Source organism: Grammomys surdaster, unplaced genomic scaffold (genome assembly GCF_004785775.1).
Source record: "Grammomys surdaster isolate TR1022 unplaced genomic scaffold, NIH_TR_1.0 97, whole genome shotgun sequence".
Taxonomy (NCBI): domain Eukaryota; kingdom Metazoa; phylum Chordata; class Mammalia; order Rodentia; family Muridae; genus Grammomys; species Grammomys surdaster.
Window position 1 is genome coordinate 20,224,836 of NW_021604576.1, and position 26,232 is coordinate 20,251,067.

The 26,232-nt window shown below is 37.1% G+C and overlaps 1 protein-coding gene across 1 annotated transcript in view; it reads right to left on the reverse strand.

The window, feature by feature from the left end:
• Znf292 (zinc finger protein 292) overlaps positions 1 to 26,232 on the reverse strand; it is a 73,167-nt gene that overhangs the window by 18,437 nt on the left and 28,498 nt on the right. Inside the window, exons 2-5 of the mRNA XM_028780519.1 lie at positions 16,568 to 16,722; positions 16,328 to 16,406; positions 16,091 to 16,226; positions 4,766 to 4,968 (exon numbers count right to left, since the gene is read on the reverse strand). Of these exons, the coding sequence (XP_028636352.1) occupies positions 4,766 to 4,968; positions 16,091 to 16,226; positions 16,328 to 16,406; positions 16,568 to 16,722 (573 nt within the window). The remainder of the gene's footprint in view (positions 1 to 4,765; positions 4,969 to 16,090; positions 16,227 to 16,327; positions 16,407 to 16,567; positions 16,723 to 26,232) is intronic.

Consider the following 26,232-nt stretch of genomic DNA (forward strand, 5'->3'; position numbering starts at 1 on the left):
GTCTTTCACTTGTTCAAGTTTTTAAAAATTCATTATCTCTTGAAAATATGATTTATTTGAATCTCATCATAGTTTCTTCTAAAACTTGAATTCCTGTTGAAAGCTCGTATGGCACCAATTGTATAATTATGTCCTACAATACCGCCATTAAATTAACTCTTAATATTTTAAGTGTATGTGTTAATTCCTCTCCCTCTATTTATATGTTGTGTATATAAATGTACACAAACAAGTTATCTCATATCCTCAAAATATACAAAAACTTCGATTAAAATATTTTATTGCTACTACTATTATCAGAGTATGTTGTATATTATGTATGTTGAAGTATGTGCATTCACAGCAAACAGTTCTGTGGTCCTGCTCCTCTCCTCTCACTTCTACACAAGTTCCAGGGGCTAAACTCAGTTCCCGGGCTTATATGGCATGGACCTTTGCTCAAACTTAATTTTTCCCTATTTGTCAGGAATTGGCCTCTTAAAAAAAAAAAAAAAGTCAATAGGAGAGATAAGAGAACTAAATTTAAATTAATGAATGAATAGATTAAATTTGTGGAAGTAAAATTAACTATTTGAACAATAATTGTGTTAAAACTACAAAGCAGCATAATTCAGAAATTACCAATATATCACCACTTTAGGGACTATGTCCTATTTTTAGAAAAGTGGGCCAAATTTCAAATCCAAGACCAAACAGAATGATCTATTTGTTAAAGACATACTATACTTAATCCTCTTATAAAAAAATATAATTTCAGAATACAAATAATAACTTTATTTTCATATGGTTCTTTGCACTGCTTAATAAAAGTATAAAATATTTAAGTAGTATGTCATGTTTATCAATTATATTTTAAAATATATTAGTTCTAACTACACATTAAGTCTCAAGACTACTGTTTGCTCAGCAAAATAAGATTGTTTCATGCAGAAAAGAATTTTAAAGGCAAACTTATCATCATGCCTAAAAGAATGTAAAAACATCATATAGCTAGCAAATATTTCTACATTAACACTCTCCAGTGTCAGAAAAGAAGTAATTTCACAAACTGTTTTCAGAGGGCAAAATTGTTGTCATGTTTTTTTGTTGTTGCTTTTCTGAATAATCTGTCTTTATACTATATACAATGTGTAGTTTGTTTTGTTTTGTTTTGTTTTAAAAAGACCAGGCATAGCTCAAGCTGGCCTTGAACTTGCTATCTTCCTGCTTCAACCCCCAGTGTTGGGATTATAGGTTTGTGCCACCATTCCCATGTTTAAAATATGTAGATTCTTTGAACCAATTCCACTTCTGTGAATTAAATGTATCAGTATACTTACAAGGATGCAAGAATGTTCACTTACAAGACAACAATCTAAATATCCACCTGTCTGGTTAATATACCATAAATCTGTATTATGTAACTGTAGTTGTTACATACAAACAGAATGAGTTAGAATGAGGTCAGTAAAACAAAGTGTTGTCAGTTAAGGAATGTGTGTTTTAAATATATAAAATACATGTGTATAAGAAATGTAAGAAAAGTGTATTAGTTATATTTTAAAGTTGATTATTTAAGGGAACTTTGAAAAAAATCTTTGTATTGTGTGTGTGTGTGTGTTGTGGGGAGGGAGGGGGGAGGGCCGCATGTGAATGACATGGTGTGTGTCAGTTGGAAGTGGTGCCTGTCTTCCCTGACTGTCTATCTGCCTGCCTTCACCTGGGTCTCTTGCCCACTGCTGTTCCCACCTCATCACAGGAGCGCTGGGATTCCAGACAAGTGCTGGCTTCCATGTTTTATCTCGGTTCACAGGGTCTGAAATCAGGTTCTCACACTTGTCTGGCAAACACTACACCACACTCTCCATCCCAGAGAATGGGGAGAGGGAAAATGATGATTAAAGAGGAAACAAAAGGACTTCAAAAGGCTCTCCCATGTTTATTCTAAAGATAGAATCAACTGAAAAACTGGACATAAGCTAAAGTTGCCAACTGTTCTACTACCTCTGCCAAGAATCTAAGAAAAGCTCACTATTTCAACAACTGTTAGGTGAACATCCCTTTCTTACAGCCCCTTGAGTCTGACATCTAACAGGGACAGCTGCTATTACTACAGGGAAATAGTTTCTTGTCCACTGAGTCATATGGACAAGAATTTACTCAGGATTATCAATCCAGAACACATCTGACTTTTAATTAAAATCTATCCCCATATTCTTTAAGGAACATGCTTTTAAAACTCAAACCTTACACACTCACAAGCACACACACACACAAGCATACACATACACACGCACACACACACCAAGAAAGAAAGGGGGAGTAGGAGGGAGAGGAGAAGGGAAAGGGAGAAGAGGAGGAGGAAGAGAAGGAGGAGAGGGGGAAAAAAGGAATAAAAGGAATAAAAACTGTGAGAAGAGAGGGTAGATATATATATTTGTGAACACAATCCCTAACGGGAGTCAATGTCTTTGAGAAGGTTTCAAAGTGCAAGTGACAGAACTATTTTCCCTTGGGTAGAAATAATAAGACAAGTCAACTTTAAGACACTTTCCTCATATGGGACAAGAAACAAGTTTCAAACACACTTCTTTAAACAATATTAGAGCCGGGTGGTGGCGGCGCACGCCTTTAATCCCAGCACTTGGGAGGCAGAGGCAGGTGGATTTCTGAGTTTGAGGCCAGCCTGGTCTACAGAGTGAGTTCCAGGACAGCCAGGGCTACACAGAGAAACCCTGTCTTGAAACAAACAAACAAACAAACAAACAAACAAACAAAAAACAATATTAGAAAAGTAATCTATTTCTAAGAAAATGGACTTTCACAAGGATTTATCCATACACATAGACCCTAAAACTTGATCAGTATGATTGACAATTTTCCTTGGTTGAAAAACACAGAGATCTTAGTGAACCATGTTTATTAATAAGAAGATAAAAACAAACAAAATGAAACAGTTCATTCTACCTGTTTGATAAAAGAAATACCTAGAATCCCCAGAGAGAATTTTTCTGGTGTATAACTCAGAGCAGTGTGGGCTGCTGCTACTTAGCTCCAGATAATTATACCAAGAAAGAATATGAATTGCGTATTTCAAGATCTGGTTATTTAAACATCTGGAAACACAGTTTTTGAGACTATAAACTCAGTCTTTAAGTTCAAAGGTAACAACTATAATGTCGGACAGTTCTCCATTAACAAGCATAATTAGTAGAGACTACACGTCATTTACTGTTTACTGCCCCCCATTGTCTACAAAATTCATTATACATTTGTTGCCACACACACTTCAGAGGCTATTATAAGAAATGTTTTATATGTCAGTTAAATTCTCATTTTTAATTAATAGAAAAGTTTCAGTTTTAGACTTGCTCTCATATATAGCAACTGAAAATGCAAACTGTGAAAATAAAAGAATTAGTAAGGAGAAATAGTTATAGATTAGACAATGTCCAAACTAATAGAATAAGGTCCAAGACTGAAAGCCTATGTTTCATTCCCTCCAGCTTAGAAACTGACAGAAATCACTGGTTTTTTCTAATATCCTCACCATATCCAAGAAGCTTATTTATCATCTTAGTCTACATTTTTACCATCTAGCTTCATTTTGCAATCATGGGAAAAAGCACACAGCTATTACACACAATCTTCACCCTCATGTGACAATCACCTGCAGCAACCCTGGTTCTAAACTCTAATTACAGGCCTCTCTGTCTACTGGGGAGTACACAGGATATGATAACCTGTTCTCCATCTTAGATTTCAGCTTTCCCTTTAAAGTACCAAGTCTACCAAACAGAAAGGTCTTCTAGTCCTGGCAACTTGGACTGGTATACAATGAAATATAATCACGACTACCTGGGTGCTGGTCATGTGTATGTGAGGCTCTTCACTGGTGGATGGGAATTCCATCCGTGGCTAGCCCCCTTGCCTTACCTCCCCACAGTCTCCCTCTCAGCAACTACACACTGCTAACGTAAGAGATGGAACCTGGTGATAATCTGCCCAGTCTATACCAGAATTTTGCCTGGCTTCATCTCCACAATTCTTTTACTTCTTATTACTGTTCTGGAGTCAAGATATATAGCAGAAATATGAGACATTTGAAAACAGTGCTCATAGAGTACTATACTATTGAACACTTACAGTTTAATACACTATTAATTTCTATCTAAATTCTTTAAACACAAACTACTATATCAACTTTTAATTGTAAAATTGAATGCACAAAAATACAGAATTTCCTATTGGGTGATGATTTCACTTTCAGAATTTTGTGCAAATTCTAAACTTGAATACAAATGAAGTATAAACAGAATCTTAAAAAGAAACTAAACATTTACATAAAATATGCAAATGACATTTAATTTTTGGTATGTTTTCTTATATAATATCTATTTAAATACAGTCTACTTATACAGAGATAATTTATATGACTTCTATCTAGTCTTACTTTTCTCCTTAAATTAGTCAGCTAAAAATATTCTTAGGTATCGTGATGTCAAATACAAATGAAGTTATGACATAAATACTGCCAAAACCCACTGCCACAGCACTGTTTTGGGCACTACCATATTTACTTTAGCTGAATCAAACAAACTATCCACATAATTTAAATGACAAGATCCATTCTGTCCCATATGATTCAGGTTGCCCTTACCCAGAAGCATACCGTAGTATAAGACAAGCGTGTTCCATTATTTACAAACAAGGAAGTCCAAAACATTCTAATCTAAATTTAATTTATTCGCTTTAAAAAATAATTACTAACAAAAAATATACTCACCTCTTCGATTAGCTTTTCACTCGGGGATGATGTGCACAGACAGACAAGGTAAGTCTGTTTAAAACTACCTTTCTTCCCAATCTCAGGATGATCAGAACACAGCTTTGCTAGAGCCGCTGCTTGACTTAACTGATTTGTTTTGATTAGATGTTTAATTCTCATATCCAACAAGATGGGACCCTCAAAGGCTAAAAATTCATTCACTTAAAAAAAACAAGACATAATATATTATTAACATTTGGTATTCATTTGCAACACACATAAATACTTAAAAAAAAATTAAAAACACAGAAACTCAAACTCTTCCCTTTTAGCAATTTTCTACTACTGTCAGTAAGAATATCACACAATATTTGACTTTGTAAGTAAAGGCAAGTAATACTGCCCACCTTGACACAGGGTCTTACTGTATAGCTTAGTATGTCCTGAATTCTCTATGTAGCCCACTGTGGCTTACAAATTGTGGCCTGCCTGTTTCAGTTGCCCAACTGTCAGGGTTCCAGGCATGAGATGCCATACCAAGCTTGCCAACTTTGAAAGTCACGGCTAATGTTTTTATATTTACGGCTTCATTTAGAATGGACTCAAGTTTTTGTTTTTGTTTCTCTTTTCTGTTTTCTTTTTTGGAGGATCTCAACAGTGTAGCCGTGGAAGGTTTGGAAGTATTAGACCAGGCTAACCTTGAACTCATGGAGATCCTCCACCCTCTGACTTCAGAGTGAAGGTGTATAACACCATACCTGGCTTGAATAAACTACTTGCTTATACAAATATTTCTACATCAAATTCTTTTAAAAAATCTCCCAATGCAGTTATTCTTTTTGTTTGTTTTTTGAGAAAGGGTTTCTCCATGTAGCTCTGGGGTCCTGGAACTCACTCCTTGAATTCATATATATATATGCCTGGCTCCTCAGCACTGGGATTAAACGCATATGCAACCATTGTTGGGCCCAATACCAACAATCCAAAGCACCACCCAATTATCCATGTAATGATAAAGGGTATTTGGACAGTCTAGAATAAGAAATTCAACAAATACTTGGTTTAACATTGACAATGTACTTTTATTCTTTTACAAAGGGAAAGGAAACCTGTCTTTTTAATTTGATGTTTTAAAATAAATAAAAATTTGCACAAAAAAAAACCAAACAGTAAGAAGGGGGAAAAGTCTGCCAAAGGAAAAATCCATTAAATGCATGTGGGACTTTCTTTCTTTTACTACATCATGGCTAAGACACTTAAGTACAATAAACTTCTTTTCTTTATAAGGCTGTGCTCTTTTGGTTTTCTAGAATAAGAAGTCATTTTGCACCTGTGAAGAAGAATTAATGTTTTAACAAGTATGAATTCAAATATTTCCCTTAGGTTTCTGTACCTGGATAAAAATTGTTTAAACATTTCTTTCTTGCCTTTAGACAATTCCTAGTAACCAGTAACTGAAAATGTTCTATAGATAAAGCACGTATTCTCTAACTTTGAATTCATGGAAGATGTGTCTAGTGAGTAGCTAAGAGATGGTCTTTCCTTTTGTCATTCAGTTTCTGTCTAGAACCTTTCTCTGCTCTCCTAGAAAAAGTCACGTCCATAAAGCACTGTGATTGTGACTCTTCAGTATTAAAGACACAAATACTTAAACACTAAGACAGAATTCCACATTTAAACCTTCACTTCAGTCTGGACCTCTGTACCTACAGTCACTTAATCTTTACACTGAACTAAAGGGAGGAAATTATAAAGACTAACACAGATGAAGCAAATGTACAAGTATCTAGTGTATCTGACACAAATGTAATACATTAATTAATTTCTTTTTTTAGCTCTACATGATCTTATTAGGACATTGATATTTCAATGTATTTTCCATTGAGTTCATTATCAAAACAAATTCTAATTAAAGTTTAAAATATTTACTTAAAGTTAAAAATAAGGCTATTCTGACTATTTATGAGTGACTGACATTTAGAAAAAAACAGCTATAGGTTCTCTCTTTTTTTGTTCAAAAGGAAATTCTAGAGATACAAAGTCTGGGAATTATTACAAATTCTATCATGAAAACACATAATCAGTGAGATTTGATAGATCACAGTGAAGAATGAATTTCAAAGTGGCAAGTATCTACCAAAGCTGATGACATTTCCTAAAAGGTTAACTTCAAATAAGCCCTACATTTTTTTTGAAACAGAGTACATAAATTAGATAACCTGTGCAGAATAAATTTTAGATAAGTGTATTAAAAAATAACTCTCAGGACAAGCGATTTGGTTGAGGAGGTAAGCACACTTTAAACACCTGTATTCTATCCTCAACACAGAAGCTCACACCCATCTTTGTAACTGCAGTCCCAGGGAATCTGATGCCCTCTTCTGACCTTCCCAGGAGATAGATACACACGTGGAGCACATGCATACATGCAAGTAAAACACAAGCATAAAACAATAAAATAAATCTAAAACAAGTTTTAGAGAAATGTTAGTCTTAAATTCAAAATCATAGGCACTTCTGTTTTAATAATGGGAAACCAATGACACACTTAAAAATAGAATTCTATGAAGCACTGGACACTGGGGCAGATGGACTCTGTATGGTTAGATTTTCTAGTCCCAACACTCTGCAGAATAAGTAAACTGAGGCTCTCACAAACTGAATGATTTCCTTAAGCCACAAAATTATCTCACGACAGAACCAAGATTAGAATGTGTTTTCTGACTTCTAACTTTATCAATTTCTGTAGGGCCAGTGGGGGTAAAGACCTGTCTGATTATTGTACCTACTTCTAATTTGAAAATTTTCACACTTTACCATCAATGAAGAGTTGGGAAATAGCATACACAACCCTTTGAAGAAAGACTGAACATCCCACAGGTGAATGGCTCAGATGAAGGCTCCACTAGCAGACTGCTCTGCTAAAGTCATTTCTCCCAGCTCCTAATACCCTTCCTATTCCTCCTCAATTCTTCTCATTACTTGGCATCATTCACTGTCTCCAACCTCCCTGATGGCTCTCCCTACAAGACTGTGATGTTAGAACAACGTTAGTGGCCACAGACTTGTTTTATGTTCTTTATCTCTGAGTACCTAAATAGAAGCGCCAAGTTTCATTTTCTTCTGTTTTTCACCAATATAACCATAAAAAAATAAACTGTAGTCATGTTTTGTCTGTTTACACTGCATCTACACTGGAAGAGGGAAAAAGGTCTAAACTGGTTTTAAGCCTATCAATATAGCTAAGTAACAAAACTGCAATGTAGGTGTATGATGTTCAACCAGTTTAATTAAAAATTCTTTCCATTAGTGACACTTTTATGAATATTAAAAAATGATCCAAAAAAAAATGATCCAGGTGTAGTGGCAAACATGTTTTGACCACACTTGAGAGGCAGAGGAAAATGAGTATCTGAGTTAAAGTCCAGACAGAAGTACAAAGTAAGACTTTGTCTCAAAAGAAAAAAGGAGAAGGATGAGGGGAGTAAGGATGAAGAAATAAAGATATTTTTAAGAGATAAATAAATCATAATGCAAATACTGTTGTATGTAAAGATTTGTCCCACTGATCTTGAATTTCCCACATAAATGAGGCCAACTCATTTATTACTAAGTGCATGCTCTCATACTAAGTTTAACAACTATTTTTGTTACATCTTTGATGCACTGCTCCCGAAGGATGATTAGCCAGCAGCATACAAAGAAAGTTTGTGCTGGACAAGATGATAGCATGTGGAAGACTAGCACTTGAAAGGTTGAAGCAGGAAGGCTGGCATGTGTGGGAGGTCAGCCTGGGCTGCATTTTAAGTTCTAGACCCATCTGGGGTATACAGTGAGACTCTATCTTGAAAAAGCAAATGAGAAAACTCCCAAGGGTGAGGGGGTACTACACTACTCAATATGTAACATATCCATACCTACATCTACTTAGCTATGTTAAACTCAGAAACTGAAGAGGCAGCCGCAAAGGGAAAAAAAAAGTTCTTCTATGAATAAATTACTAATATATCCAATTCACTTAGTCCTTCTGCTATTCATTTCACTCTACTGTACCACTGACCACTAACCTCAGGCCCACCCCAAATCACGAGACCATTATAAGGGGCCTCCTTGTCTTCACCATCACTCTTCCCACTTCAATCCATTCTCACTCACGGAGGAATCTAGGACACGAAAGTCTTTAGCTGCCGTTGTTTGTTTCAGTTTTTTTCATTTTATTCTGATTATTTCATACATGTACATATTTTAAATATATCCACTCCGCTTCATATCCTTGCCCATTCCAATTGGAACTTTTTTCTAAGAAGTAGTTTTTCTACTTTCATGTCTTTTTAAAAACAAAAAACAAAAAACAAAAACCAAGGGGCTGGAAGAAGATGGCTCAGTGGTTAAGAGCACTGACTGCTCTTCCAGAGGTCCTGAGTTCAATTCCCAGCAACCACATGGTGGCTCACAACCATCTGTAATGGGATCCGAAGCCCTCTTCTGGTGTGTCTGAAGATAGAGACAGTGTATAGTGTACTTAAAACAAATAAATAAATCTTTAAAACAATTTACACATACATACAGACACCTACTGAGTTTAATTAGGTTTGTGCATGGGTGTGGTTATTTACTAGAATACAGACAACTTTTCAGGGCTGCATCATGGAAGAAACATATATAACAAAGGGAGTAAAGGCAGAGGGTGACTGGCAAGATGGCTCTGCAGGTCAAGGCATTTCCTATATACATTTGGCAAGAACTGTGTTTGATATCCTAAAGTCCCATAAAGGTGGAAAAAACTGGACTCCATAAAATTGTCCTCTAACTCCATATATGGGCCGCGCGCACACACGCACGAGCAGATGAAACACTTTTAAACCATTGCTGACAGGTAGAGATAGTGCATCCTTTACTGAAGGTGGAAGGTGAACAGCTCCAGCAGAGGAAGGAAACTCCTTTTTATAACGTGTGGCTACTAGTCTAGTAGATCTCCCTCTCCCCCTGCCCTTACCCCCCCCCCAAAGCCCACATCTGTGTGACATGAAACAGTCACACAGATCATGTAACAGAACAGAATTTAGGAGAAACTTTACCACCTATGATCAAATGATCACCAAAAAGTGTTCTTAAGGTATAACTCAGTGGACAAAGAAGAGTCTCTTCATTAAATAGTGCTAGAAAAACAAATCCACATTCAAAAGGAATGATGCTAGACCTTTAATATTGAACCATTTACGAAAATTAACTTTGAAAGTATTAAATATCTGAATATGAGACTCAAAACTATATAACTTCTATAACAAATCATGGGAAAACTTCTAAATGAATTATATTTTGAAATTATTTCTTAGCTATTACACCAAAAAGACAGGCAATGAAAACAAAAATCAAACAGGAGTCTCTCAAATTTTTGTGCCTCAAAGAGAACAGTCAATAAACTGAAAAGTAAATGATAGAAAACATTTACAAATCATACATGTGATAAAGGATTCCTATCCAGACTAAGACCTTATAACTCAAGTAAGTTCATATTTAGATGGCTATGCAGTAAGGAGTGCTTTCTCTAAAGACGATAAACAACTAATAAGCATATAGAACATTAAAACTTCACTGGAAAAATGAAAGCTGAAATGACAATATGCTACTTCGTAACAGCAGCTAATCAAAGAACTAAAAGTATTGCTGACAAAACAGAGAAACCAGGACTGTAAAATCTTATAACCTTTAGAGTAAACAGTACAGCTTGCAACAAACCATCATAAAAATTCATCCATTTCTGGATAGTACCTCAAAAGACCAGAAAGCTGACTTCTGAGATAATAGTAATCAGGTTTATAGCAGAAAGTGCTAACTAGTTTTATGTCACCTTGAATTAGGCTAGAGTCATTTAGAAAAAGGAAAACTCAATTGAGAATAGAATGCCTCTTGAAAAACCAAAAATCAAAAAAGAGAGAACAGAATGCCTCTGCCAAACTGGGCTGTGGTGTATTTTCTTGACTGATGATTGGGCAGGCAGCTCACACTGGATAGTCCCACCCCTAGGCTTGTGGTTCTGGGAGCTATAAGAAACCAGGCTGAGCAAGCCAGGAGGAAGAAGCCAGTAAGCAGCACTCCTCCTGCAGGAAGAAGCACTCCTCCAAGGCCTCTGCATCAGTTCCTGCCTCCAGGTTCCATAAGCAATAAGATGAAATAAAACTTTTTCTTCTCAAGATGACTATGTTCATAGTGTTTTATCACAGAAAAAAAAAATCTCACTAGGCACAGTACTTACTACCCATGGGGTTAAGGGATGGAAGTAGCATTTGAGCAAGCTTCACACTTTAAAAGTTTCCTTTGAGGAAGGGACGAGAAAAGAGAATGACTAGATTCAAGATTCAATAAAAGGCTGACAAGCTGACATATTATTTCAATAGAGAAGCACAGTGGGGAATTCAGTGTGGCAGAGTTTTGTTTTATAATTACATTTTCATATTTAAGAATGGTAGATAGAAAAGAAAAAAAAAGTTCATGTCTAAAGATGTGCAACAAGTGTCCGAACTCAGTGGTAACATGTAAAATGTTAGAAAAATTAAAACCCAAAATGAAAATCATTCAAACTGTTAGAGCACTAGAGCCGAGGGAGGTGGTTTCAAGGGAGGGACCTCCTGTTAAAACTAGGTATTACTTATTATAAGAGGAGAATTTGTCTCCTAGGAATTGTAGTAAGACTTTAACTTAAAACAACAAAAAGAGAATAATCTGAAACTGATAAAAACTATAACTAACGTTAAAAATGAAGCTGATGGTACACTTTCAAAGCAGAAGAAAGGAGATGCTTTCCCAAATACAAGTCCGAGAATGGCTTGTGACTAATTCAACACATGCAGGTTATAATTTTCAAATACGTTATCTAAAACACATGAAAACTCTGTATGTAAGACATCTAGAGAAAATTACAAAAGGGAAATCTTTATCATGTTCTATTTGCTCATGATGTTTGAGATGAAAACATAAAAAACCAGGACTCCTAACAGGGAGCATTGAGGAGCTGGCCCTTTAATGGTGAGACCTGCTCTATCAGTGGCTGTTAGCAGGAAGGCTAAGACAGTGTAAAAGAACACACACACAAAACTTCTGACAAAGCATTCGTATGTTGCAACTGTTAACATTCAACCAGAAAACAACTCTCCAAAAAGTAAGCAATGATATAAATAGAATAAATAAATAAATACATATATATATATATTCACACACACATATATACACTAATGACAAATGTACATTTGAAAAGATAGTGAATATCAATCACTGCAGAAATGCAAATTAAAATAAAATATTGTGACATCTCCACAATACCTATCAGATGGCTAAAATACCCAAGGGAGACAACTGCTGGTAAAGATCTAGAGTCACAACAATTATCTGGCAAAAATACTAAGTTCTATATAAGCATTTTATTAGATAGCCTAGCAGTCTCTGAAAAAACTAAACAAGAGTTTTCCACCAAGATAATGTAACTAAACTCTTAAGGATTAGCCTAACTCATGTGGAAACTCACGGAAACTTACATATAAGCATTTACAGTTTAAGTTTGTAGCCTTGTTAAAACACTAAAAATGATAATAGCTAGGGAGTAAATCAATCAGTACATATGTACAACAGCATGCTAACCAATAATAAAAGGGATTAACTATTATGTCACACAAAGACACAGAGAAATGTTAAACTTTTCTGTTAAATTAAACAATTTAATGTTAAATTGTTATGTCAAAGACAGCAAATAGAAAAAGCTGTAATTATTCAGCACAGAAAAGACCAAACTACAGGCAGCAAGTGGATCCGTAGTTGTCCACGTAGGCTTTGGTGAAAAAGGCGAATCGGTAGTTTAGTAAAACCATTATGGATGGATATATAACAGTTTTTGACAAAACTATAGAACTTTACAGCAAAAGGAATGAATGAAAGGACACAACATGGGAAGATCAAGCTCAGAGTATAGAAAACTGACACACTGTTCAGCTAGGCCAACTGTCAAAAGGTCACTTCAACAATGGTTAAGTCATGCTGACTTCCGTGATGACAGAATGGTATTCCCCTTCTGTGGTCCTTCCTACAAAGCCTGAATCCCCATGTGATCACAGAACACTGAACAAGTTTCAATGAGGACACTGCACAAACTATTTAAACCAGCACTCTCGAAATCGTCAAGTGTGTCAAAAATGGTAAAGTCTGAAAAGCTATTACATCAGAGGGAACTTGAAACAATGCCTAATGTAGTGCAGTGTACTGGCTTGGATCCTGGGGCAGAAAAAAATTGTAAGTAAAGATTACAGGACCCTGAATGAAGCACTAGACTTCATTAATAACACAATATTTATACTGGCTTATTCATTTTGTTCAATGTACTATACTAACGTAAGACATTAGTACCTCACAATCATTCTGTAAACGTGTAATGAAAAACAGTAAATGAGGCTGGCATTGAGGCTCATAAGTATCAATCCCAGCACCTAGGAGGCAAAGAAGGATTATAACAAGTTGGAGGCTAGCATATCTCAGAGAAAAAAGGCAACATAAAGAATAATAGATGAAGTCAAACTTATTTCAATACTGAACGTTCTTGCTTAAGATAACTCTGAACAATGATTATGGTCTTTGATCAAATACTTAAAGAGAAAAGTAGAGAATCTGAGTTCAAGAGTTCGAGGCTAGCCTGGTCTACAGAGTGAATTCTAGGACAGCCAGGGCTACACAGAGAAACCCTGTCTCGAAAAACCAAACCAAAAAAAAAAAAAAAAACAGTAGAGAATCGTGGCCTAGATATAAGAAGAAATAAGTGTGTTTTAATAACAAAGCAACAATAACTAGATTATCTGGATAAAACAATTGAGAGCAGGCAAGAAGCTAAGAGTATATGAGCACCTCAGTTTCTGAAAGCAGCCGTCCCACCTGCTCCCCAGCAGTGCCGGATCATACACAGAGCCTTGTGAAGACTAAGCAGGTACTTATCAACCAGCCCTTGAATTTTTTTTTTTTTTTAGACAGAATCCCAGAATAGAGCTAAGACTGGTATTCAATTCAGTATGTAACCCATGTTGTTCTCCTATTTAAGATCATTCTCCCTCTAAACTGCTAGAATTACAGGTATATACTATCATTGGTTGGCTTTAAGATGTCTTTTTATGGTTATAATTAAGGACTGATTAAAAAGCTATATGATAGTAGATCTGCTATGGTAAAACTGAGAAAGAAAAATAACTTGAATAATAAATACAGTGCCAAAAGGATCTTGGTAAGTGGGGAGACAAGACGGATGGAGTACTGAAGTTAGCTTTAAAAAAATTACTTATGGGGGACTGAAGAAAAAGCTCAGCAGTTAAGAGCATGCTTATAACCTCAGTGCTGGAGAGAAGAGATAGATTCTTGGAATTCTCTGGCCATCAGTCAGTCTAGCTGAATGACGACCTAAAAGTCCAAATAGGAGAACCTGTCTCAAAAAGCACACTCCTGTTCCTAAAGTATGACACTCAATATTATTCTCTTGCTTCTGCAGGTACCGGTATACATGGCCATTGATACCTATACAATATATGTGATTTGTGAAACACACACACACATACATACACACACACACACACTGCAGACTTTGGATGAAACTCAAATGGTAGAGTGGTTGAGACGCCTCCGCGCCCCCCCTCCTTAACAAAAAAATGTGAGTTTAGCAAAATGCTAATGAGAAACTAATCCTTCATTGGCTGTATTTTTTTTTTTACTTTTATTAGGCTACTTGTAATAAGATATAATACTAGAAGTTCAGGACTAAACTTTTATTCTTACCTCTACCTCATATCACTAGAAATGTGATTCAGCAGACAATCCATCTTTTTACACTCCCTCTTCCTCATCTGTGAAACAGACAGGGGACCCTAAACTCTACCTGTATCAGAGGACCATTTTAAAAGTTATATTAAATGACACACTTGCATGCTATTATGAACTATGTTCAAAATAATTTGGTATCAGAAATAAAGCATGTCAGTATTAACCCCTTATAGAGAAATAGAGTATGTGAAAAGCAAAGAACCCAAGACTCACTACTCTAAAATTGTTGCTGTCGTTTTAGGTAATGACGTTCAGTCAGAAAGGGTGATTTTTTGACCATAACTCCAGCATTAAGCCTGAAATTCCAGGCCACTCTTAACTATACATTGAGATCCTACCTAAACCACCACCACCACCACAAGCAGCAGCAACAGCAGCAAGTAAGATCTACTTTCCATTTCTCTAAAATCTGAATACTACAGAGACCTGGATGTCCTTGAAGGAAGAGTAACACTACAGCAATCAGGAAAGCATGGCCAAGATGGCAGAAGAAAGGAGAAAACCATTTCTCTGAGACAAACAGAAATTCTCCCTGGTAAATATCAGTAGAGATCAGTAACACTGGCTTATATCCCATCTCATGGCCATACCTCACTGTCACAGAGCAAAGCTACCTAGACTTGGCCAACCATCACTAGGAAAAGTAGCAACAATGACAGAGGCAGACAGAAATAACTGTATGCCCTTTCTACTGAACATGCTAACGTCTTATCACTCCAGCTAAATATCGATTCAATTCCTTAGGGTGGAGGGGGAAATCTAAACAAATGTCCATAGGTAATTTTCTTTCTTCTTATTTACTTTTTTTGGAGAAAGTGTTTCACTATGTAGCTCTGACTAGCAGGAAATTATCTATATATAGACCAGGCTAACATCACACAGAAATCTGGACCTCTGCTTGCCAGAGTAATTTTAAATAATTTAAAGAAAAATTACCTAGGAGACAACTGTGCTGCTATTCTTCATGGTATAAGCCATATAGCACTCTAAATTAGTACTAGTATTGGTATCTAGTATTAATACTTAGCTACCTACTTCAGTGGAATACCTGCCAGTTTGAGTTTTACTGAGATCTTTATTGCCTGAGCTCCTAAAACACAATAAAACAGTAACCTGAGAGAATTAATCTTAGAATACTGACGAGTGAGTTCCAGCAGAGGTCGCTCGCTCTGGTTTGTGAAAACCATTCACTACCTTATTTCTGCTCTTCATCTGCTAATGAGTTCATCATTACATACAAACGATTGCTATTTGCCAGGGCACTGCAGAAAAAACTCTTCTGATGAAAAGAAGAAAAAAAAATTGCAATTTTGATTATTCTAAATTCCTATAAATATATCTCCCCCCACAAAAAGTTGTAAGGCTTTAAGGTCTTCACATAAAATTATATGGGCCTCATTTGATACATCTTGGGAAGAGTTATATCCAAACAAATTTAAATATTTGTTTTCATAGGTTAATGACTCTTTGCTTTTCTTTCTATCTCTGGAAATGTACCTTTCTCTTTATCCAGTGGCTCCTGGGAAAGGATAGTGGACAGCACTGCATTTTTCCACACCCCCGTCTCCTGGGCTAGAGTAGCTAGGAACTGCAGCTCGCAGCTGCCGCTCTCCATCAGTGTCTCATGCGCTACCTATAGCAGTAAATAAACACATCATTTAGATGCTTTAAAGTTTCATCAAATAAGCAAAACTGATTAAACTACATCTATATTAAATAGGTAAGTAATCTCACCTGCACCAAGGTCTGAAATTGTTCCCACTGTTTATCTGATAGCTCAACAGGTAGACAGAGTAAAAGTTCAACACAGCTTCTAAAAAAAGAAAAGGATACAAATGATTATTAAAAATAAAACAAAATCAATAATCCTACTATTAGAGTATTATTTTAAATTAAATATTATAAGACCTGAGATATAAAGTTTAAGAAAATATTAATTATGGTGTTTGATTCATTTTTCAAAGTTCTACTCACAATGCCAAGCGTTCCAGAACCAAGGCTACACTTTCACATTCAGAGGTAAGGTATGGTCGAGCTTTAACATAACTTTGGATGGCCACTGTGTATACCTCCAGTAAAGGTAAAGGGTCTTCTGAAGTTTTCCATTTCTCTGCATATTCAAGGAGTGTCTGTTTTAGAAGGAATAATAAAACATTCAAACGTAAATAAAAGAATTCATGTCCCAACAAACAGTCCTTCAGAGAATACCAGAAGGAACATGTAATACTGAAGAGGATAAGCACAGCCAAGAGAACAGACTACAGAAAGGCAACAGAGGCAACTACAATGACTGAAAAGCAAGGAGTGTGACAACAGCAAATGCACACGCATCCGTGTACGCACACACCCTACTGACAAGAACTTTAAATACTGATGGTCTCAACTAACCAATGAAAAAACAAAAGTGAAAAGAATGGATTGACAAACAAAATCCTTGACAGGCCTGGTAGCACAGGCCTTTAATCCCAGGAGGCAGAAGCAGAAGGATCTGTGAGTCTTAGTCAGACTGCTGTACATAAGAGTTCTACAGCTAAGACTACAGAGACTTCCCAACCAAAACAACAACTACAACAAAAAGCAGAGGAGGAAGTAGCCTAGAACTGTTTTAGCAGCTAAAACACAGGAGCAGTTTGAACTCTGTATTCACTCAGAGCTCATCGGCTAGTCCCATCCAATGTGCATTTGCTGCCCTATTCCAACATCACTTGTATAAATTCCACCATCAAACCAATTTTATGGTGTGACGCAAAATCCCAAAGAAGGTAAACTTCAGGAATCTCCAACATATAAAAAACAAAGGTTATATACAACAAACTGACAGCCCGCATCATCATAAAGAAAAACAAGGATCAGACAGAACTGCCCACTATCCATACTCGTTTTTGATGGAGTACTCAGCACATGAGCTGAAGCAACAGGGAAGAGAATGAAATCAATGGGGTACAAACAGGAAAGAAGTCAAAGTATCCCTATTTCCACATGTTGTTAGACACTCATTATACCTAAGAGATCCTAAAAATTTCACCAGAAAACGTCTAGAAATGTCAAACACTTTTAGAGAATCTGTAGGAAACAGAATCAACTTAGAAAAACCATTAGCCTTTACATACACCAACAGCAAAGAGACTGAAAAGAAGACCGTGGGCACATTCCCATTCAAAACATTCATATATACAATGGGACAAAGTATAAGTTATGGGACAGACTTTGTTACCACTTGGGAATGTATACTAAACAGACCAGACTAGACTTTCTCACAGAACAGCAAGCTTTCTGGATGTCATCAAGGCTGTGTATTATAATATACTCCTAATTATTCAAAGTAGAATAACTGGCTTTTCTTTGAAGTCACAAAACTCTTAATGCATAATAACTCACACATTATATTATTTGAAGCCACAAAACTCTTAATGTATAATAACTTACATATTATATTCTTTCACAAACTGTATGGTGTCTTTATCTCACCTGGAAAGTATTCAGGAAGTTTTTAAAAATAATGAAATTTCATTTTCAAAACCTGTGATCTGGTGGCAAGTCCCATGAAGAGCCTAATTAGGCAAGATTTATGGCTATGAGTAACTTTATTTTAGCATTAAGTAGTGCATTTTCTTGGAAGTTTATGCTAAGTTATCTATACATCAGTTATTTTTAAAGCAAATACACAAGTAAACATCATCATTACTTAAAGCAGAAAAAAGGAAACAAAGTATTACTTTGTATTTGAAAATTTGAATAACCATTTTTTGAAAACATGTACATAGTTAAATTTTTGTACATATTAAATTATATATGAAGGCTGGGTGGTGGTGGCACACACCTTTAAACCCAGTACTTGGGAAGCAGAGACAGGCAGGTTTCTGAGTTCGAGGCCAGCCTGCCTGGTCTACAGAGTGAGTTTCAGGACAGCCAGAACTACACAGAGAAACCTTGTCTCGAAAAAAAAAAAAGAAAGAAACCAAAGAAGGAAGGAAGGAAGGAAGGAAGGAAGGAAGGAAGGAAGGAAGGAAGGAAGGAAGGAAGGAAGGAAGGAAGGAAGAAAAAATTATTATGTGAGGGTTTGTATATGCTTGGCCCAGGAAGTGGTACTATTTATTAGGAGGTATAGTCTTGTTGGAGTAGGTGTGTCACTGTGGACATGGGCTTTGAGACTCTCAGTCTAGCTGCCTGGAAGCCAGTCTTCTACTAGCTGCCTTTGGAACAAGAGGTTGAAACTCTCAGCTCCTCCAGCCCCATGTCTGTCTGAATGCTGCCACAGTCCTGCCTTGATGATAATAGACTGAAGCTCTGAATCTGTAAGCCAGCCCCAATTGTTTAATGTCATCCTCTTAAGAGCTGCTTTGGTCATGGTTTCTGTTAATCACAGTAAAACCCTAACTAAGACAGGGTTTGGGGGTAAAAATCAAAAACAAGGTTAACTACCATGTTCTATTCCCCGAAGTAAGACAGAATTAGGACTACCATTGCCCTACCTCTTCAGGTGCCCGCCCCTTCCTTCTCTACACACGGTAGATGGGTTTGTTAACACCCACTGAGCACGCTGCGATGCCACTGTGAAACATTTTCAGGAATTAGGTATGAATGAGTGACTCTAGTTCAGTCTAGATTCGTGCTGCCCTCTCTAAGGCTCAGCTGCCACTGTGCTGAAAGCTTCTGTGTTCATCAGGTCTGCCCCCAACAAATAGGAAATCTCCATGGGTAGTCCACTCAGAAGAAAGTCCAAACAGCAGAATGAGTTCAGTTCTTTTCAATCAAGGAATGAGGCCATGTCCCCATTTTTATCTACTTTTTGAACATTAATTATTTGAAAAGTCAAGCTTACATGTTATTTCACTTCACTTTGTTACTGACCTTATAAATTAGTAACATAACACTTTGAGACAAAGGAACACACATTTCAATAAAAGATGAGTTTGTAGATTAAAATTTAATATAAATAAATACAGGTTCTATATGTAGTTTCCTATAATAAAAATTATTTTTGTATTTTATTAACATTTAATTCTAATGCTTATTATTGACATATATGTGCAGTTATTGATACATGTGATTAAAATAAACCCTAAGTAATCTGAGAAGCTACTTTGTCTGATTTCATTTAATTAAGTTCTAAAGAAATACAAATACAAACAAAACTGGTATTGGAAAGTGTGTTAATAAACATTCTAATTATACTGGAAATAAAAAAAAAATAGTCTTTCTTTTACAGCCAAAAATACCATTCCCCCAAAAGAAATAGCTTGAGCAAGCAAGAGATCACAAGACATGGAATGAAGAATTTAAGAGAATACTTAAGTTCACAAGTGTAGAGTGAAACCTCCATGGGTAGTCCACTCAGAAGAATTAAATAAATAGCAGAATGAGCTCAGTTCTTGTCGATCAAGAAAGCCCATTCAAAAAGTAGTATGTAGAAATTATTTTGGTAAGTTTTACCATTTCTGCAGACCTCACACACAAAACCTCACACACAAAACCAATTTTAAAGAATGATTATATGATTGAAACTATTTGTAATAGGGAGGGATTTTCTTGAATTAAAAACATCAATCACATACTGGGCAGTGGTGGCGCATGCCTTTAATCCCAGCACTTGGGAGACAGAGGCAGGCGGATTTCTGAGTTTGAGGCCAGCCTGGTCTACAGAGTGAGTTCCAGGACAGCCAGGGCTAAACAGAGAAACCCTGTCTCGGAAAACCAAAAATAAAACAAACAAACAAACAAACAAAAGACAAACAAAAACAAACAAAAACAAAAAAACATCAAGCACTCTCAGGTAAGAATGTATCTCAAATTGTCCTCACAATTACTACAAAAGACAAATGATGCTCCTCTTCATAACTGAACTAGAGAGATAGAAAGCATGGCAACAGAAAGAAAGTACTCAGACAGACAAACATCATAAAGGTTCAGCTGCTAAAATCACAGTCACTAAAAACTCTCCCAAACCATTTCTGGTCAAGATGAATGAAGAGGGACCCTAAACATCTTAATACTGTAGAAGACTTCCAAAACTGGCGATTTTTGTCCCTCAATGTTGAATACACATTTCATCACATATGTAAATCCAGGTGTCCTCTGCAAAAAGAAACAAAACAAACAACCACAAAACAAACCAGACTGTCTCTTGAAGGAAAAAGACTCATTAGACTCCTGATCAGCAAATCCATACCTCACTAAAACCCTTCATGGTGTAAAATAGGCTCTGTGGGGATAACAATAATCAGGTAAGTTCTGTATAGCCATCCAAACTGGACATATGCAGAGAAAGAAACATAAATGTTGAGGGTCTAGGGGTATGAGTGTGCATTTGTGTTTGGTTTTCCCCCCACAGACAAGGTTTTGTTATATGAACCAGACTAGCTTCAAACTCATATAATCCTCCTGCCTTGACTTACCTGGTGCTGGGGTTACAGTACTACAGCCATTACCTGTTTGGGAAGGGCAGTCTCGTTTTTACACAAAGCTAATCTCAGGGGGCTTTATGCGGTGCAGGTCTTTTCAATTGTGAGGAATGGCTCTCTCCATTCAGGACATACACTGAGGTGAGGCTACTCTAGCTCCAATATAGCTCAACTAGAACTGTATCATTCCAATTTGGTAACATTTTTTTTTTTTGCAGAATTCTTATTATTGATTTCCTAAATACCTTGGAGATGAAAGAGTAACTTTTCATTTCTCACAGATCTAAACTGATTATATCCTCCAGTCTCTTAGACTAGCTAGATAATTCAGATAAATAATAAAGTAGGAAGCTTCAGAAATTAAAAAAAACAAAAAACTACGTATGGTGACTCATTAGTGCAATTATGAACTGGCATTAGTTCCTGGTACACCAACATGAAGGATAATAACTACACAAGAAAACTGGTAACTTGGTGACACAAATATCCTGGGGGGTGGGAGGTGATGAACTGCAGGCCTCTTCAAGATTTTCTGCCAAAGGCATTCAGTTATCAGCCTTCTGTTTCCCAGCTCTTAGGAATGTCCCAGGGTTTGGGGGCATTCCTGGTTTTTATATTCAGTTTCTAGCACATAACCTCTAAAATCCTTGAAATCCACTTGAGTACTGAAGTCTTTTTTTTTTTTGGCCGAGGAGCATCTTACTAACTTCACTATGGAGAATGGCCATGGAACAATCAGTCTGGGACTTTCAGACCCACTAAGGTTCTAGGGAAGGTAAGGCAGTTTGGAATTGTGGTGGTCTGAATAGGCTTGGCCCAGGGAGTGGCACTCTTAGGAGGTGTGGCCTGGTTAAAGTAGGTGTATGTAGCCTTGGTGGAGAAGTGTATCACTGTTGGGGTGTGGGCTGAGACCTTCCTGCTAGCTGCCTGAGGAGTCAGCCTTCTCTTGTTTGCCTTCAGAACAATATATAGATAAAACTCCCAGCTCCTCTAGCACCATGCCTGCCTAGATGATACCATGCTCCTGCCTTGATGATGATGATGGACTGAGCCCTCAGAACCTGCTTTGTTTGTTTGGTTGTTTTTTGTTGTTGTTTTTGGTTTGGTTTTTTTCGAGACAGGGTTTCTCTGTGTAGCCCTGGCTGTCCTGGAACTCCCTCTGTAGACCAGGCTAGCCTTGAACTCTCGAACTCAGAAATCCACCTGCCTCTGCCTCCCAAGTGCTGAGATTAAAGGCGTGCGCCACCACTGCCCGGCTCCCTCAGAACCTGTAAGCCAGCCCAGATTAAATATTGTTCTTTAATAGAGTTGTCTTGGTCATAGTGTCTGTTCACAGCAGTAAAACCCTAAGGCAGAAGGCAGAAGTTGGTACCAGGGAATGTAATATTGCTACAATAGGCCTGAGCATGTTTTTGTTTGGAGGAATGTGGATTTTGGGACTCTGTATTTGGAAAACAGTGCAATGCTTTAAGTGGGGCTTAATGAGCCATCCTAGTAGGAATATATAAGACATTGATGCTGAGAATGATTTGAACTACGGGGGCCTGACTCAAGAGGTTTCAGAGGAAAAACATGTTACTATTATATGGACTAGAGATTGTTCTTGTGACACTTTGGTGAAGAATATGGCTACATTTTGCGCCCTTGTCTGAAGAGTCTACCTGAGGCTAAGGTGAAAAGATATAGATTAATTGCATAGACAAAGGAAGTCACAGAAAAAAGCCCAGCATAGACTTTGTCCTTCAGTTCACTTTCATAAAGAGTTTTGATGAAGTGTAGCAAGCTTAAAAAGAAAGAGAAAAATAAAAACAAAATGTTTGGTTCAAGTGTTAAAGGGGCACCAGGAAGTAGAAAGGACCAGAATCCAAGGTTAAAGAAGATAAACAGATTAAGGGAGTGGTGACTTCAAGGCAGATCCCACCCTGCTAAGCTTATTGTTTACAAGGCAAGTTGATCACTGGGCTCAAGGCCAGCCTGGGACTGAGGAAGTTCTAGGTGAAGAGAAGCTTAAGTCCAGGCGTGGTGGTACATGCCTTTAATTACAGCATTCAGGCGATCAAGTCCTGCAGATCTCTGAGTTCAAGGTCAATCTACAGACTAAGTTTCAGGAAAGCCAAGCTTAGGCAGTGAGAGAGCTGGGAAACAGAAGGCTGATGATACTGTAATAGAACAAGGGAGTCAAGCTCCAGGTCCTGTAAGCAGCAGGACTCGGCAGCTTCAGCCATGTGGCTCTGGCTTTAGAGTCCAGAATAGAAGGGACTACTGGGAGAATTGATGCTGGTTAGCAGGAGCTAAGGAATTGACTGTGATTAAGAAGGGACCAGCATCACTGAGGTGAAATCTTCTGGGAAGAATTTTATAAGAGCACAAAGAAGCTGTGTTCCAGAAACAGTCAAGATTGTACCTGCTGGACTTGGTAATATGTATTAAGTCACCCAAGTAGTACTGGTTTTGAAAACTGGAAGGAGTCTTGGTGAACAGGCCTGACACTTTGGGAGGCCATGAAAGGCCATCGATGAAGGTGCAGCCTCAGTTACAGATGTAGGCACAGGACTGAAGGGGTCATGCAAAGAATTTGAGGCTTGGCACCATGAAGACAGCCTATAAGAGGCTACTGGTGAAGCCTAGTTGCAGCAGAAGACTCCAGCAAATTGGAGATGCCAGTACCATGGGATCACCAAGAACAGCAGCAGCAATGAAATGGAGTCAACCAGAGCCTAGCATCCTACAGAGGGCACAGCTGGAGACATGACTCCAAGCCCTTTTGAGAAGGGATGTGAGAGCAGAGAAGGCGGAGCCTAGGAGGGCTGGAAGGAGGGGAAACTGTGGTCAGGATATATTGTTTGAAAAAAAAATCTATTTTCTTTTACCACACACACAAAAAAATTTTCATTGACCTCTTACCATACAAATTTTATTCAAATTATTTCCATTTGAAATGGTAAGATCATAGCAATAACAGGTCACCCTGTAACCAAACTATTTACAAAATTCATCATAAAAGCAGTTCTTGAGCCTATTTTTTAACATTCCCACACCCTGCCAGTTGCCACCAAGCTTCTCTGAGACTTTTTCAGATCTCTTCTCTTACAATACAACTTGTAAGACACACACTTGGGTGCTGACTTGTTTTTCTTAAAGCTAGTAAAATGTAAGCACTTTTAGTAGCACAACTCGATGGTACTAGGGAACCTGCATTCTCAGGACTTAAAGTAACAAAAATACTATATAGTACTACCTACCTTGTGGGCCAGATACTGTGAGCAAATAAAGTGTCTAATACATAGTAAGGGTATCTTATCTGTATCAATTAAGTCCATTAACTGCAAATGTCTTATTGTACATAAAAGAACCCTTGAAGACTAATATTCTTTTCATTTTTAAAAACAATAAATACAGTATTATAAATACATAATTTGTAATTACAAATAATGGGAAAAATCGAGGCAGGGGAAACTATGGTAAGGATGGACTGTATGAGAGACGAATCTTTAAAAGAAAGCCAAATTTCAGAGAAAACAAAAAACAAAAAAGCCAAACCAAACAACAACAAACAAACAAACAAAACTACACCTGAAGAGGAGACTGTAGAAATCCTTAACTTTGGATCCATGGAATCTAAACTACAGATAATTTTGAAGACATGCCCTTAGCCTGTGGAGCCTACCTCTTGGTAGGCAGTATCAGAATTAAACCAAATTATAGGACATTGATCTGGTGCTGGACAACTACAGAACAAAAACTAGTTGAAAAGTCCTTATGCTTTTGGCAGCAACAGTAGATGTCAAGAGGATTAATAAAACTGTGAATTAAACAGATGAAGTGGTAAATACCTGTGGTCTCAACTAAAGTAGAAGACTGAGCTGGAGGTTGGCTTGAGACAAGAGTTCAAAACTTGCTTGAATGACATAATGAAGTCTTTTTCTCAAAAATAAAATAAAAAGCCAGCTTGGTGGCGCATCTCATGATCTTAGTACCCAGGAGGCTGAGGCTGGAGGATCACTTCAAATGAAAGGTCAACCTCAGGTGCACAGTACAAGCAAGATATGCCCGGGTACATAATACTCTTGGGGGGGGGGGGGGGCGGGGGAACCCGGCATGTTGGCTTTAGTCCCAGCACTTGTGAGACAGAGGCAGGTGGAGCTCTGTGCTCAAGGCCAGCCTGATTTACAGAGTAAGTTCCAGGACAGCCAGGGCTACACAAAGAATCTCTCAATCAATCAATCAATCAATCAATCAATCAATCAAAATCAATCAATCTCTCTCTCTCTTTCTCTCTCTCTCACACACACACGAAGAAAATTTAAAAAGTTAATACCTATAATCAGTAAAAAGTTTTAAGACCTGACATTCATAGTAAATATGTATTGAGAGCACAGTATTGTTATTAAGCCACCCTTCTGTAATCTCAGTAAAATGGAAAGCATCTACAATATAATGTAACAAAGTATACTTTAACTAAAGAGTTATCTGAATCTATTGTCTTAACCTACACAGCTTTCAGGAAGGAATACAAAAATGATTAGATTCATTTCAGTAAAAAGTGATTTTAGAGATCATTTAATTTAGATCTGGTCTTAGGGGTAAAATCTTATAGTCCCTATTACTTTGGAGGATAAGTCAGGAAGATCATGAGTTCAAGGCTAATCTGTTAAAGGGCAACTAAGAAGACTGTCTTAGTTAGGGTTTTATTGCTGTGAACAAACACCATGACCAAAGCAACTCTTGTAAGGTCAACACTTAATTGGGGCTGGCTGAACTGCTGAATTCCAGACAACAAAGTTGAGAGTTACTCCGAAGATGAAGAACCATTTCTAAACAGATCTACTTGCCATGAATCCACTTTCCCACTATCTTTGTTGGGGGTGGGGGGGGCTAAAAGGGAGATTAAACTGTTTAAGAACCATCATTAAAAGTAACCTTTTAAAAAAAGTTACACTGCATTGAAATTCTTGATTCTCAACTTTAATATTCTATGGTAAGGGGCTCCTTTCCTTTGCCATATCTCCACAGTTTCTATCCTATCTCCATAAAGACCAGAAGAAAATGAGCCAAAACAAACAAACCAACAAACAAACAGAAACAACCTACGTTTACTGCCAAGTATATCTTTCTTAAATGAAATACTGGTGTTATATACCTGGAGTATTATGGATATTTTATTTATGGGATATTTACATTTTAAAACACATTTTTGCTTATTGAAAAAAATGAGTATTTATTACTTCTTGTTCCTAC